The sequence below is a fragment of the Mytilus galloprovincialis genome, chromosome 4, assembly GCF_965363235.1.
Source record: "Mytilus galloprovincialis chromosome 4, xbMytGall1.hap1.1, whole genome shotgun sequence".
NCBI lineage: Eukaryota > Metazoa > Mollusca > Bivalvia > Mytilida > Mytilidae > Mytilus > Mytilus galloprovincialis.
Window position 1 is genome coordinate 27657174 of NC_134841.1, and position 17796 is coordinate 27674969.

Here is a 17796-nt window from a genome sequence, read left to right on the forward strand (position 1 = left end):
CTAAATGATAGCATCAAAGACATAAACCTTGCTACTTGAAAGAAGCAAAAAGTTCATTTTTATTTTAATTTTACTAATTAAAAGATATTTTTTAAACCTATGTGTTTAAAATTTTGAAAAAACTACAAAATCCCAATTTGTGACAAAACCTCGAATTTGCTACTCAAATAAGTGATTTAAAAATCACTTATTTCAGTAAGTCCCCTGACTGATTTTTTTTATAGATTTTTGCACAACACAGTCTGACCTCCAAAACTGTGTCTCAGATTTTTCCTATTGTATTTCATTCTCTCATAAATCTTCAATGAAGTTTGCAACATCAATTCATAAGAGACCACTAAATTCAATTGGATATAACATTTGTTCTATTGATGTTTTTAGAAATCTGAGACACAGTTTTGGAGGTCAAGCTGTGTTGTACAAGAATCTATAAAATATTTTGTGATGCTATGAAGAACAAAGAAGCTAAATTCATTCAAGTGTGGACATTACAATACAGCAACTAATTACATAATAATTAATTATGTAATAATTATGTCATAATGAAATTATCACAATTTGAAAGATTAATCTTTCTTCTTTCTTTTGGTACCTCATTTATAAAATATGAAGAAGGATGAAATGAATTACATCAGTTTAAAAGAGGGACGAAAGATACCAAAGGGACAGTCAAACTCATAAATCCAAAACAAACTGACAACGCCATGGCTAAAAATGAAAAAGGCAAACAGAAAAACAATAGTACACATGACACAACATAGAAAACTAAAGAATAAACAACACGAACCCCTAAAACTTTAAAGTTGTCTGACTGGGAGTGAAAAAATCTTTGTATTGTGCTACCTTAAATCAGGTAAAAATATTAGGCAATACATAACATCTTTTCAATGATTTCAATGATTGAAAAAGAAATGTCAGCCATGTAGTTGAGAGGAAAAATAAAGAACTGAAGAAGGCCAATGGCTGAAACGTCTCGAAAAATTGGTTTATTTATACAATTTTAAAAATTTAAAGTTAATTTTCAAGAGTTTTTATTCTGAGTGGGATGAAATACATTCCAAAATAAACATTTCATTAAAAACTAGATGTGTCAAAGCGACACGAGCGGCCCTGTCTCAAAAAGTTGAAAAATCTGCAATTTCAATAACACATGTAGACACAAACTTGATGGTAGTCTCATATATCAAAAATCAGCTCAAAATCTGGAGGCATATAGAAAAAAAGTCAGTATAACTGTGATTTTCAACAATTTTCAAAGTAATAAATCTTTAATTTTGGCAAAAATTAGCGGAGCAGAACGAAACTTAAACTTGATCTGTAACTCATCATGGTTAACTCACATACCAAAAATCAGCCCAATATCTAAAAGACTTTAGAAAAAAAGTCTGTATAAGTATGATTTTCAACAATTTATCAAAGTCCAAAGCCCGTAATTTCGGCAAAAATTAGCAGAGCGGAAGGAAACTTAAACCTGATCTGTAACTCATCACGGTTAACTCATATACCAAAAATCAGCCCAATATCTGAAAGATTTTAGAAAAAAGTCCATATAACTGTGATTTTCAACAATTTATCAAATTCCAAAACCGGTAATTTCGGCAAAAATTAGCGAAGTGGAACGAAACTTGAACTTGGTCTGTAACTCATCATGGTTAACTCACACACCAAAAATCAGCCCGATATCTGAAGGCATTTAGAAAAAAACCCTGTATAATGGTTTGTTGCGGAATGACGGAATTACGGAATAGGGTAAAACTATATGGCACCGACAACTTAGTTGCGTGGCAATAAAAATGATTTTTAGAACTTCATTTGTAACAGTGTATAGTCTTCATGACTATTGATGGAAACCTTGATCTTAGTCAACAAATATTGATATTTTACCTTACAAAGATACATTACAAAAAAAAAACAACAATAAAATGTTCTTATTTTTCATCTTATTTTGTAATTACAAACTTACCCATTTTCCCATTGCCGTTAATGTTGTATTGGTTCTTGGTGCCCTTTGGTTCTTTTGGGTAATAGTCATTACCAGTAACAGTAGTCATCTTTCCTTACTGAAAAAAGGTAAAAAATATGTCCATAAACTGGATTATCTGTTTTAGATATGACAAATAACAATAAAATATTAATAATAAATATGAGAATAAAATGTGACATACCATAAGACAAAATAATTAATCTTTCCAGTTCTTACATGAATGAATCCATTTATCACATGTATAACTGAAGGCTAGCCTTGGTGTTTGTAAATAAACTAAAACTAGGTCATGTGTACATCTTTAGTTCATGACCCATGCATCCTGCTGTGTTGCGTGGTAATTAAGGGTAACAGTATTACCAGACAGTACTTATCAACATATTCACCTTGGATGGTAATTGTTCAACATACTCTTTACCTTTTTATTGTTATTTCAGTAATCATAGTCTTTAAGTGAATATCATGCAACAGAACAATTCAACTGATAGATGCAAGGGCAATTTAATGCAATTTTATGAAATCAAACACATGTGAAAAAAAAATGTTTTCTGCAATTTTTCACTTTTTCAATTCAAAAGGATCAAAAGAGATGTTTTGGTAGGTAGCAACAATGCTTTACATTCTCAGTTCATATGTTTTAAAATTTTAATGGTTTTCACAAAGAGAACACATGTAAATAATTTCTTGTGAAGATAGTCACAAATCTGGAGGTACAAATAACAGTTCAAGATAGTCACAAATCTGGAGGTACAAATAACAGTTCAAGTAGTTTTTTACAAAGTGAATTTGAACTAGCGAATATGTCAGAAAAAATATTAAAACTGAAAATAGTCATAATTCTCAATATTAATTTTCGAGTGATAAAATAGCTCACCTATTCTTCCAGGTAAAAAGTGTTGTACATGTAGCAGTAATTGTACTACATATAAAAGTGAAGGGTAAACACAGATCTCTGCATTAGGACAGGCAATATTCATTCTGTAGTGGCAATAGTTATATTTTTTTGATAATTACAATCATATAGCACATTTTATTACAAGAAATGACAATGTTGTTTTGACACATTCTGTATGTGCCTGTCTGGATATGAAGTGCAAATTTTTGATTTATCAAGGACTACAACTCCAGAACTACATAAATATTAAACTTGATCTCCATATCATCATCAGTAACAACATATTAAAGTTAGTAATAAATTGGATGAAACTTTTATTTTAAAGTTTATGAACAGAAAAAAAATAAAGAGCCTTTTTCAAATCTATCAAGGACCATAACTCTTCAAAGAAAAAATCATCATGTACAAAAAAAAATGTAACTTGATTATCGAACTCGAATTTGAAAAGTATTAGTCGAATGGTTCAACAGTAATTTGACAGAAACTGCTGAAAGCTGCATGCCTCCAAACCACCTTTCTTTACTTTGAAGCTACTTATAAGATAACCAGATGAAAACTGATACACACAAAATTAGTTATCTGCCATAAACTTAATTGGGCATGCAGAAGACTTGGTATAAGACTTAAACAATATAGTAGATCAAAGTTCATTTCATTATATTTAGAAATTCTTTTATCTCAAAATAAGAACCTTAAACACTGAAACTAAAGATTTATAACTTAATACAAAGCGACAATGTTATGAAAGAAAAACTGGTGAAATCCACAAGGTATTTTTAAAGAGATGTTGATTAAAAATCATAATAAAGGATGCTTGGATATGTAGAAAACTATAAACTGACCTTACACTAGTTTACTAGAAAGACGTACTAATATATAGGTTCTTCAAGGTAACACAAAACCCAATACATATCTGTATGTCTATCAGATTAATGAGAAAGTAGCATCAAAACAATAAACAAGGCAAATCTTTCACAACATAACTTGTTGATAGAAAATAGATTAAAATTCTTGGTCCCCCTCTTTTAATGTTTTTGTTTTAAATAAAAACTGTAAACAAAGATGTGATTTGGCATGGCCTTTATCATAAAACAACCGGAAAGCCAAATTAAATTACAAATCTAAGCTAATGCCATTTTAAATGTAATACATGTCCAACTGCTGCATTTGTCACTAAATGTCAAAATAAATTTATAAATGTCATTATTAAAACTGTTTGTACATCTAATTTAGTCTTCTGTTAAACAGAATGACAGATAAAACAATTGTAGACAGTTGGATACATGCAAGGAATTCAACAAGTTATTTTAAGCATATCTATTTTTCAATTTACCAGTACATAGGTTAATAGATTTGTCAACCGAATTTGTTTCTCACTTATCTTAAGTTAGACAAATGACTATCATGTAATTTCAAGGATGTTTTATCAGCAGTATATTTGTTATCTTGTAACCTTAGGCATATTACTCTCTGTTCAAATAATAACAAGAAGCTTTAAGAATGAAAGCAAACCTGCTTTTCCTGCTTGAGACATAAAATGAGATATGCAAATACAATGTATGGACCCCAAATAGGGAAAAGGCCAAAATCAATATAAATATTGGTTCAGAAATGGAAAGACAAAATTCAATCTAAAAATTCAACAGATCATATAATATCCAATACTTTTTTCTTTGGAAATCCATTTAAAAATCATACAAATTTATTCAAATTTTTGATGATTAATTCATACTACCAAATAGCCTTATTTAATGTTGAAATTCCCTTTTAGCATCTTCAGGCAACATAATAGAAAATTGAAAAATATTTCAAAGGAGAAATTGTGTTTATTAGTTTTAATGTCCTTTTCTTCAAATAAAAATAAGTATCTAATAAAAGTCCCAAAAAATCAGGTATAAGTAAGTAAAATTTTGCAGAAATTTGTTATTTTTAATCTTGAAACTAAATGCATTTGCACTAAAAAGTCAGGGGCATAGCTACCCAGAGGCACGACAGCATGTGCATCCACATCATTTTCACAAACAAATAAAAAAAGAAGAGAGAGAGTGCAGTTTTCTGCCCAGTATTTGATTCCAACAAAGCTAAATGGGGTTAATCAGGAAGCAACCAACATCTTTTTAGAGACATATAGTCTATAAACGATATAGAAATTAGCCTGTTAACAATGTTGCACTATTTTAATAGGACGTTGAACGATGGATTGTAAGGTGGGATATAGCAGCGGACCCAAAGCCATCAAGTCTTTCGGAAACTCTGCCAGTTACAAACAGTGACCTATATCCAAACATTTACATTTGTCTGCTGATTCTGCAGTGACAATGTCAGTGACATCAGCAACAGTAGAGAGGAATTTTAGCTTAATGAGAAGAGTGAAAACTTATGTTTGCTCTACAATGCATACAGTAAGAATATTTCCATCCTCCATACAAACATTAGGAAATCGATCTTGAAAAAGTTATTGACATTTGGGATTCCTTTTTTCTGACCAGAATAAATATGACTTCAAGTTTAAAATTCAAAAGATTGAATCATTGTTTTAATATGTTTAGGCTAACATAAACACATGATTTAGTATTGTGTTATAGTTTATGATTATTGTTTTTTTATATATCTTTGCATATATAAACTTCCATTTACACTTTGGTGGATAGCCAACAGAATCCATCTAAAATTTACAAAAAAATTGAGTGTCTGGCTTGTGGACTCAAAAGTTAAGCGCGAAGGCTGCAGATCAAACGGCATAGCTGACTGATATAAACCCTGAAATTAAATTTCAGAAATCATTGTATTGTAGTTCCTGAGAAAAATGCCACTAAAAATATTCATGGGATGGAAGGACGAACTGATGGACAGACGGACAGACTGATGGATAGACAGGCAGAGGTAAAACAGTATACTCCACCTTTTTTTAAAGCAGGGGTATAATAAATTTTATTTTTGGGGTAATTTCTTAAAATATTTTTGAAAAGCAAAACATTGATATCTGATCTGGATTAATTTTGAGCTCAATGGAATTTATTTAGACTTTTAAAATGTTAATTCCTTTTAAATGACTATTTTGGGATCAAATTAAATGAGGCTTATATCTAAGTACAATGTATGTGCCAATTCAAAACAAAAATATACAAGTTAGTTGGAAATCAAGCTTCATTTAGGTAGATTCATGGTATACCGCCATCTTGGATTGTACTACCGCAGTACACAATCAGTCTAGTTATCTGTCCAAATCTGCAAATATGAGACAGACTGTTTATTTATATGAAGAAAACTTGATTTATTGCATTATCTTAATTTATTTTTTTTTTAAATACCAAACATTTGTGTACTAGAATAATTTTTTCCAATGAACCGTTTAAGGGGAGATAACTTTTTTAGTAAAAAAAATTATACTGGTCTGATGGGGAAATTTTTAATTTTTATTTGTAGCAAGAAAACAAATTAGGTGACACCATTTTTTCTTTTTACTTTCTTAAAACATGTTATAAAACCTATCTTTTGACCATTTATTTCAAAATTAAATCTCAAATTTTCTTTTTATCATGTTTATGCGTATGTTTTGGCATGATCATTCTAAGCAAATTTAGACAATTTTCAACGACTCATGGCTGGAAAAATAGCACGATGACTCATTCTTCATTTAAGCAAAGTTTTAAAAATCTCGGGGAAACTTATACCTATGATCTACCTTAAATAAAGAACCATCTTCGGACACAGTTAACGTTGAGTGTGGGGGAGGGGGCATGATTCGCAATCAATCTATACTCCAAAGATCTTTCAGGCCAACCTTAAAAATATGTTTGTTTGCAGTTTACCGACTGTACCTTCAGACTGAAGGGTCGGTAGGTAGGAAAAATATTTTATTTTATCAGCCAAAATACAGTTTAAACAAGCAGTTACACTAAACCAAGTTTCTTGTGAAGAAAAAAAAACATTTTAAAACAACAAACACTGGACATGCTGGAAACCAACATCAAATGAACAGGCATTTTCAGATAAAAAACTTTTTAACCAAAACTGAAACTTTAACATAGTGTCATTATCCAATTTATGACATAAAAATATATGGTATAATTATTAAATACTGGAACACTTCTTATAAACAAGGAATGTCATTATGACTAGAACTGTTTTAAAGAAATATATTCAGACATGTATGCTTCTTGACTAGAATGTTTTCATGAGAAGAGTATTTTCATCAGAAAAATGTAGATATTAAAGATTTATAAGACAATGTATTAAAGAGTGTATTTTTAATAAAAAAAAAAATAACCATTGAATCTTCCTCAATTGAAAAAAAGGCAACTTGAAAAAAAAGTATTAAGACATTCGACTGTTTTCATATTTCTAACAATATTTAATTATATGTGATAAGGTTATATTTTTGCCAGGCTTTAATGAAAACCAAAGAAATCTAAAGTTTGGGGTGAAACCCATAGCACCCCATTAAAAGTAAATGGTCTGTACTGAAATGTTTTTAATGCATAACAAAAATTGTCAGCATAGCTCCTAAGGACATGTTTTAATTGAATTCACACAGGCCACACAGTTTGGGTATATTTAATATTGTAAGAAAGAGAATAATTGCAATGAGTGGGGCAGCCCCCCTTATCCTAAAGGAGCATACTCATTGCAATCGAAGATAGATTTAATATAGAGAGTATATTTATTTTTCAAGCTAACCATTCATTTTCCCTACATCTTTGTGTAGTTAGGGTTGCTTCTTATTGATTTGGCATGATCTATATCCATTAACATTTCAAATGAGCCCTTCCTCCGTACAAGCGTGTTTACAGATATCCATGAAGATTTAACACAGGGGCTTGTTACAATTGCCGGGTTTACTATCTATACGAACCCCTAAAAAACACGTGTTTTTTAAGGGTTCGTATGGATAGTAAACCCGGCAATTGTAACAAGCCCCTGTGGATTTAAGTCACGGAGGAGTGGTTTCATCTTTGTCGTCTTCACAACGATTTGTAGAAAATATGCCATACTTCAAGCTGCTGTCGAATTATTTAACCACTGAAATTGGTTCCATAAAGTCAGGCTCCACAGATTCTGTACCCGATTTGTTTGAGACAGAATGGTTATCGTGTCAGTTATGAATAACCGCTGCATCATCGTCAATGATATCATCATACATCATTACATGTGCCTGAATCTGTTTAAACAGTTTACTAATAAACTTTTTTGTTTGTTATTTGTCTTAAAATTGACACGAGACGACAGCGTAAAGTACTCCTCCGTGACTTCATGGATACCTGTAAACAATTTCCATGTGCTTTATCATTAAATGGTCACATGAACGCTTGACGGGAAGCTAAGAAAAACCGAACTTGAAATGCATAATTGACCCAGACTTTAAATCATTTCCGGAAAAGACCCAAAGTTCCGGATCGCGTCAATAGAAGTATTAAAAAAAATTTCTTCAAATTTAAAGCAATAAAATTTTCACAGTCGGGAGGATTTTCAAGGGTCGGTCGGTAAACTGCAAACAAACAATATTTTAATTTAAGCCTCAGTTATAATTTGTCATACAGATTCAAAAGCAAATCAAATTGAACTTAATTTGTAGGAAATGTGGGTAATCCTCTTAAAGATAGCTTATGTTGAACACAATTATAGTGAATATTTATCAAGCAACAAAAAACACAGAAGAACATCTTAGAGGGTACCATATTCACTATAATTGTGTTCAACATAAGACATGTAAGACAGGTGTCCAAAAAATATGTAAAGTTCTAAATTTTCAAGAATTTAAATAAAAATTACAAATAAATTTTAAAGAAACAATCACAGATCTCTATTCAACCCAAATTGTCTAAATAATGTTACAATGTACAGAGTAGGAGAAAGTCTGAATATCAAGAGTTCATAATTTAAAAGTTACAAACATCTTACTACTCAAAGCCACATTTCCCCCTTTAATTACCCACAACAAAACTTTTCTAGAACCTGTGGATGGAATATTGTCAATCATTTAATCTGCAATGTCTGGATGACTTTTAAAAGCTGTTTCATTGGGGGTTCTAGTCCTGGATCCCACTTACTGTTTTGTCAGATTCCTGTATCCCGCATACAGTGTATGTAAGCAATTCTCATTTTTTTGTAATTTCCTGTGTCCCGCTAGACTACTTTTCCCGTTTTCATGGCACAATAATTTGACTTTCATGTGTCACGCTTACAAAAAATCGGCAATCCCGCGTCACTCTTAGACCCCAATGAGACCCACTTCAAATTCAAACTCCTACTTCAATCATGTCAAATTGAGTCACCTGAGCCATCTAGATTATATTACATATATATACCAATTTGCTTGTCCAACAACTATGATCTGAACTCTTGGTCTTGCAAATGTTTGGCAATCAACTTTGAGAGATTGACAATCAAAACTTTAACAAATCTGACAATGATATACAATATAGATACATTGTAAAGGAGTTATCAGTCAATTTATGTTAGAAAAAATGTTTGTGTTCTAAATTATGACGGAAAAGGGGCAAGGTGCCAATTTTTTTTTCCTATCAAGAAAACAAGGCAGGGCATCATAACAAGCCAAAACCTCCTAAGGAAACACTACTGCTGGACAGTAAAAAAACCTCTTGCATGTGTGTAACTTTATGTAACCATCAGGTCAATGGAGGTTACAAATGTACCAGGATTTGAGAATTTCTGAATATGATTATTTATGATAGTTTGTTAGCTGCTGCACCGTAGCTCTTACGTCCTTATGTTATTTTTAAGACTATGGTCCGCAAATAGTAAAAAAAAACCATAAGGACCTAAGAGCTACGGTTATGAGTGAAACCAATGTAACCATTATGTCAATGGGGGTAACAAAACAAGGTACATGTACACTGTAACTGAATTCTGGACATTGGGAAGACTGGAATAAATAAAATCCTCACAATGAAACAGTTTATTAAAAATTCAGGTTGGTTTTCCAAAATTTTACTGAGTCACTGAGCAGTTGATAAAATTATTGAGCGGGATACAGATTTTTCACATGCAACAGCCAACACTGCACTTTGAGCTCTCGTGTATATTTGTTAAAAGATCTTAAGATTTGGGGACTGGTCGTTATTAATGGAACGTTTGGACATGTCAACTTTCTACCATGTTATGTACATTTTTGCCTGAATTCTTCTGAGATTTTCCGTAGAGACACGTGCCTAGGGCGGGAAACACTAATATTGGCTAAACGTAAACAATGGACTTCTGCAACCAAGTACCGAAGGGGTTCCGCTATAGATATGACCTAAAACCTTGAACGACCTTTTATGATAATTGTGACACTGCAATGAGTTCTTTGATTATTTTTTTCAGATGTAATGTCTTTAAGGATATGGTAGATATTTATAAAAAAAACCAGGCTAAGTATATAAACTTTCCTACAATGTCATTTTGATTATGCATGTTCAGCGTGGTATTATTTGTGTAAAAAGTTAAACCGTGCCGAATTAACTTGATGAATAACTAATATTTCAAAATGAATAAGTTTTTGCATGTTTAACCGAATCTGTACTTAAATAGTGTAGTCAACACATAGGCACTTAATTGTCTCAGAATTTTTTTCCCTATATATACCTTATATCAAGGATTTGTATAGTAAGTCTTACTATACAAATCCTTGATTATATTGAGGGAAAAAAATCTGAGACAAATGCCTGTGGGTCAACATGCCCGTGTTGTATCTTTGCGTTGTAATCATACTGATATGCTGCTTGTGGGGGCCGCCTATCTTATGCATCATGTTGCTCTTTATTTTAATATCAAACTAAGTATTTGGCATTTACAAGAATTAGCATACACTAACAATAAGTTGTCAGCCACCGTATACAAATCCTTCGTATTTATAATTGATAAAAGGTCCCAAGAACTCAGTATTCTTGTATTGGTAAAGTAACTTATATATGTGAACATAAAACTTTCCTTTTCGTATGTAAATTTTTAGATAAAATGCATATACAAAAGTGTGGCCAACCAAAGTACTGTGGACTGCTCAAATACAAATGCATGTAGTCTGAATACTTCGAAAAGGGTTTAATCTAGACAAGCACCAATCTATAGACATGTTTCGCCAACTGCTTTTCTGATGTGAAGTACTAGAACATATCATCTGTATCATAATATATATAAGATACTCCGTACTACATAATGCTTCTAAGTTCTTAACTTCAATATGTTGAAGATTATAAGATACATAGAAAGCCACTCTATATTGACTGATACTCAATATATGGTTTTACAATAAGAACGGTCTTGTAAATCCAAACTTTACTCACAATGCATGAGCTCTAAAAGAAAGTCGACAAATAAAAACACAAAGATCTCTTAGATTTCTCAGATAAGATTGATATCATCATTATGGCACAAGATGGATAGCATCAACATGGTTGAGAACTTTGATGAAAGAAGGAGAGCAGTGTGTACTTCTTGGACGGTAATCTTCCGAAACATCACCAGTACAGTCCCACAAGGTAGTGCACTTGGTGCGCTGTTGTTTCCTATTTTTATAAAAGACCTCCAGAATACTTGTTGTCATCAGATGTAAGACTTTTTGCAGACAAATGTGTTCTCTGCCATCATATTATCATCAGTAAAATTGAAAGAAACGCCCTTCAACATCGAAACTTATATCAATAAAATAATACTATGCATATATATTCTAACATCGAAAACGTTATCCATAAGTGACTGCCAATTTCATTGGACATTGTAATAGGTCTAGGAGAGACAAAACGTCCCACCACCTATTTAAAATATTTCAATATATTCTTGTTTGAAATTACCAAGATTGTATTGTTCAAATGTAGTTGCAAATGCAATGTGTGTTTTGATTTGATTAAAGAAAGAATTGTTTCAAACCAGCAACTTTTATTAGATTTTTTAATTTCATTTTTAGTGATCTATGTCAAACGCAACTACCACTGAAAAGCTTTGTGTTAGATAATGCATCAATATCTTAAGAAAATAAAATTTTATAATTTGTTGTGTCATATTAAGCCCAGATTATCTGTATTTATTTTTATTAGTTTATTTAGTTCATTTGTAAGATAAAATACCTTTTTTTTTTGGTTTATAAGCCTTTACTATGGTGGCCGGTTAAGGCCATTTCGCGTTTTCGCCCTTTATATTCTATAGGGCGAAAAAGCGAAAACGCGAAATCGCGAAGTAAAAAACGCGAAAAGGCGAAGTCGAAAACGCAAAAAGGCGAAATATTTTTTCTTTCCGATTTCGCGTTTCTTGACTATAATAGGAGTTTTAAAAAGAAAAGTACCATTGTATCTAGTAGTTCAGATATACCCGAGACTGCGTTCTGAGTGATTCATATACTGACCTTAAATCTAGAAAAAAATCAGCATTCCAATATCTACTCGTATGATAATGCATAAGAATCCTGAATTGTGTAGATAAATTATTGTAAAACCTAATATACATGCACTGTCTTTGTTTACCTATACTTATTTGTAAGGTAAAACATGTATCAATCAATGTACTTGCCAGAATCTGGGACATATTGTATTACCGTTATAGTATATAATGATTCCAACCAGAATAAGAAAAAAATAATTTCTGGTTATCATGTATCCGTTCATCTATGTATAGGCACAATTTAGGACTCATTTCGATGTCGATATATACAGTTAAATATAAAGTGAGTGTGAGGAGATGAGGAGATTAGTTGTGAAACTAGGGAAATATTTCAGAAGAAATTGTCAGATTACGAACAAATTTGTCAAAAAATTGCAGATTATTTTTTTTTATCTTTTTATAAATTTAATAAGATATTTTATTAATATTAAAATGAAATCTTGTAAACCTGTAGGATTGTTACAAAATAATGTAAATAACATTTGGAAACGTTTCTGGGAAAGATAATGATCCTACATACGAACATATATAAATCTGCATTAATATATACAAAAATTAAGAAGATTTTGTATGATTGCAAGAATGAGAAAATCATATCCGCCATGCAGACTAAATGACGTGGATGTTAGTACTTAAGTCATTGGTCACTTTATGGTCCTTTTGACTTTTCAAACATAAATAAGAAATGAAGAAATGATGAATCTTGCCCACAGGACACCTGAATGACCAAAAGTGTTCTTACAAACGACGTTGTATCATTTTGACTGGATCTGCAATCCTGATTCTTACAAAAAAAATGTATCTACTTACGTTTACTGTTTAACCAGAATTTAAAATTGGCTTTAGAGTTATTGAGAATCAACCTAAGTCTATTTCTATAGGGTTGACTTGGATGTGAATTGCAGTTCACATACAAATAAATATATATCCTTTGCAAGTGTACATCAAAGACAATAGACTTGTATAGGATAAGAAGCAGATGTGCTCTTCTTATGTAGAGTTGCGTAATAGCATAGTATAGTTTGCTATCTTTTAAAAAACATCATCAGATCTATTTTCTTTCTTGTACCGTTAGGTTATTGCTTGACACTCAGTGAGTTTCTGATTTCAATTTGACAAAGGGGATGACAGGCATAATAGCTATTTTGCTGTCAATTTTTGCATGTGTTTCAACATTCTAGCAACACTTACCTGCGTATTATAATGTATATATATATATGTTCCAGACCGTATGCATGAGTATTTGGACCGTACGCGTACGGTCCGGACCGTATACGTATACTCGTACGGTCCGACCATACGCGTACGGTCGGACCGTATGAGTATACGCGTACGGTCCAGCTGACCATACATGTTTTGGGATCATATGGGTTAAATTCAAACAAATATTTATCTAAATCCTTATTATTAGTTATACAAATTGTTATTATTACAATAAGATGGATAAAGTGAATAAGCGAACAATTGAAATTGAATATTTGTTTGATTTTATATCCGTGAATCCTTTTGTGTTACTTTGGCCCAAGGTGACACTTGCTTCCACAAGGAACGTCATATTTTTTTTTACATTTTCATGCATGTTCCTTTGCATATGCATTTTTTTGTAAAGTTCCTAAATATTCTTCAACAATTGTCCTCCCACATTATGTTTACTTTCGAGAATTTCAATGAGCATACTTGGCTGAAATTAATGAATTACTGACATGCTTAATACAGGAGATTAACAGATTAAATAAGCGTGATTTTTTAAAAAAAATTAAATATTAAGTTTTTATTTCAATTACTATAATTGAAATTTTTATATTAATTTGAGATAGAAGTTATTTTGATACTTGTTATACATGTATATACATTTGTATGTAATAAACCTGACCAACTTCTTAATATTAGTCAGACCGTATGCGTACGGTCCAAATACTCATACGGTCTGGAACATATGTATACTACTTGATGTTAAGTTTGCTATTCGGATTTATTAGTTTAAGGATTTCTACTAGGAAATTACTAAACCAAGTGGTCTATTTGAAAGTTCAAGTTTCAGATTTTGATGTACATAACGATATATCTTCAATACAGATACCATGGATTCATTTTTTGCATCTAAAATCTTTTCTTCGTCGATCTTTTTATGATTCGTCTCCGAATACGACTTGGATCCGGTTCTACCGTGACATGCAACACGAGGGTAGGCACTCGTGGATGAGGAACTGCCAGAATTCACCCTTTTGTTTTGATGTTTTTTTTTTACCATGTTGCACGTCTTTCTTTGACTCAGAATTTTTGATTGATACCTTTATCGTCGAATTTTCTATTTCTACAGGTTCAAAATCAACAACACCTGAAGTATTTTTTCTGTAAATTACATCCGTGCTTTGTTTAATCAGCCTGTGGTAATTCTCAGATTAAGACATTCCAAGACTCAACTGACAAACTGTTTATTGTAACTGGGACTAGTCTTAGTTTTATAGTCCCGGATTGTAAATACGTAATTAATCGGTTATATCATATACATTGTAAATTGCAAAAATCGATCGTTATTCATGGCTTTAACGAAATAATTAAAAATAAGACTATAAAACTTACCATTTAAAAACTACAGAAAAGATTCCTTAAATATGCAAACCATTTACACACTTGGCTGTCTAGTTCACTCAGTTCCGAATTTTTGTTTTGACATGCCGTATAGTCGTTGATCAATAATCAATTGGCGATAATCAGTCGTATATTAGTTAAAAAAGGACCTTTATCCATAAATAATGAAGAGATTTGATATCAGTCTAATCTTTGATTTTACATGACACAATCACTAATTATATATCTACTACGTTTATTGTGTTCTATGGTACAGTAGTTTTTATAGGCTGATCTGTTGTAAACAACACTTTGCAATATGTCATGTATTCCGGCCTGCAAATCGATAAAAAGACGATTTCAAATCTCTACACAACATCCGTGTATTGTTATTGCAGAGACATATAATAATAATTGCATTATATGTCTATATTACAATAATCATACAGTCATCCATCGTCAGTTTTTTCCAAGATTTTAGGGTTCATACTTGAAAATGGTTATAGAAATCAAGGAATTGTATATTTAAATATACAATTCCTTGTAGAAATCAACGCCGTAAACATTAATATTCCATCTATCTATTTTACCTTAATTTGTATTTTCTAAATGGATCTGCAATATTTGAATATCGGTAACCTATTGTTGTCTCTAATATATATTTTATCCAACGCAATCATAGGTTTGAACGTAGTTTTCAATTTAGACTCGTATATATATATATATATTATATATATATATATATATATATACATACGAGTCTAAATTGAAAACTAGGTTTGAACGTAGTTTTCAATTTAGACTCGTATATATATATAACGCAATCATAGGTTTGAACGTAGTTTTCAATTTAGACTCGTATATATATATAACGCAATCATAGGTTTGAACGTAGTTTTCAATTTAGACTCGAGTCTAAATTGAAAACTACATATATATATACGAGTCTAAATTGAAAACTACGTAGTAGATATATAATTAGTTTTCAATTTAGACTCGTATATAATATACGAGTCTAAATTGAAAACTGCGTTCAAACCGTATTTTCAATTGAAAACTACGTTCAAACCAATGATTGCGTTGGATAAAAACCGCAATTTTTATACGTGTGCATGTAAAACAAATTTCGTTGTAGAAGGGTCTAAAAACAGCACAAACAACATTTTCCAAAAGACCAAAAAAGTGAGAAAGTATATTTAAACAAAACGCATTTGACTAACAGGTCAAACAACTGATGTTCTTTAACCCTGCTGACTGCCATTGGCGATTGCCAAATAAAATTGATCACAAGATGTAACAAAATGGATCTTAATATAAATTAAATACTATACAGAAAAAAAAATATTAACTTGTGGCCACGATGTTATGCCACAAACATACGGTGTCAATATTTTTTTAGTACACCAGATCCGGATTTCGACAATAAATGTCTCTTCAGTGATGTTAGGGATCGAAACGGTATTTGGAAGGCCATATAAAAAGTACCCTCATTTTTAGATAGACTCTTGAATTTTAAGAGTCAATATAGGATGAACAGATCATATAAACCGGAGGGTATATATATATGTGTGTGTGTGTAAAGGAAGGTCGATGCTTAGACTGTATCTCAGTTAAGCGGCTGAGACTACTATACTAACACAAGAGATTGGTCATTCGCGTACCGTGACTTTATAATTGGTCATCTACGATCAAATAGTGGAGTTTCGTCCCATGGCTAAGTAAGTCGAATATAATTTGATTTGTCATAACATGTAGTAAGTGATCTGTGTGTTGTAGTCACAGTCACTCGTCCTTTTTTCTCAGGCTGGGGGTTTATATATTTAATTATATTACCGATTAAGTTTATTACGAGCAAACATTTTTTCCCATAAAATTGAGGTCAAGGTCAGATGATACCTACTGGACAGACATATACAGCTCACAACCATTCCTTAAACCAAATATAGTTGACCTATTGCTTAAAGTAATCGAAATATAGACCAAACCACAAAAACTTTACATTGACCAATGAACTATGAAAATGGGATCCAGTCACGTCAAATGACACCTACAAGACTGACATGTTCCAATTACAGTCATACCATTCACCAAATATAGTTGACCTATTACTAATAGTACTTGTTGAGCTTTGTTGCTTTTTACAAGAGACTATCAGAGTGATAGCAAATCAGATTTTCCTGCAGAGTTCGAACTCTGAACAGTTGGACAAGTTTGGAGACATTTAAGCTTAAAACAGCTCTGAAGTTAGATTGTGTTTGAATATTTGACGCAACATAAGATTTGTGACATAAATGAATGTGAAAAAAATCTGAAAAATTTGAAATTGGACATTTACCTATTATGAAACAATATCCAAAGTCTAAGTACACAGTTAGTATATCAAAGAACCCGAAGAATATTTTTTGGTGTGAAATACTCCTTACTTATTTATTGCATTTTTGTTCAAAGGGAAATAACTTAAAATTAACAAGAGACCAAATGAAATTATTTGTTAATTTCTGCTTAAATGGAAATAACTCAAATTCATATAATAATTTAAGGGGAATGTGTCCATGGCACACAGATGATGCCCCCTGCTGGCATATCATATAAAGTTATAAACGGAAACAAAAACTTCAGCATTTTTTCCTTTTGTAAAAGTGTGTTACTCTAGAACAATTAAATGGACACCCCAAATTTCAAACTTGACCCGTGTATGTGGTAATAAGCTATGTGTATAAGTTTCATAGCATTTGGTTGAAGCAAACTTAAGTTGGAGAATAGAAGCCAAAATCCAACAATTTGTCTATTTGAAAAGGGGCATAACTCTTTTTAAAACTGCTGAGATGACATTACAAAATTAAAACTTGATCTGTATTTTGTGGTATTGAGCATTGTGTATAAGTTTTATAGCATTTGGTTGAAGCAAACTAAAGTTGGAGAATAGAAACGAAAATCCAGCAATTTTTCTATTTGAAAAGGAGCAGAACTC

At 31.6% G+C, this 17796-nt stretch overlaps 1 protein-coding gene across 4 annotated transcripts in view; it reads right to left on the minus strand.

The window, feature by feature from the left end:
- The window catches only part of LOC143071759 (equilibrative nucleoside transporter 1-like), a 45575-nt gene extending 30515 nt beyond the window's left edge, over window positions 1-15060 (minus strand). For 2 of the 4 annotated variants that reach the window (XM_076246316.1, XM_076246314.1), the window contains exons 1-2: window positions 10008-10100; window positions 1964-2060 (exon numbers count right to left, since the gene is read on the minus strand). In XM_076246316.1, coding sequence (XP_076102431.1) covers window positions 1964-2051 — 88 coding nt within the window. In that variant the 5' untranslated portion in view covers window positions 2052-2060; window positions 10008-10100. Of the gene's footprint in view, window positions 1-1963; window positions 2061-10007; window positions 10101-14837 lie in introns of those variants that run through there. The other 2 variants (XM_076246315.1, XM_076246317.1) reach the window with 2 other exon arrangements.
- Window positions 15061-17796: the final 2736 nt, after the last annotated feature.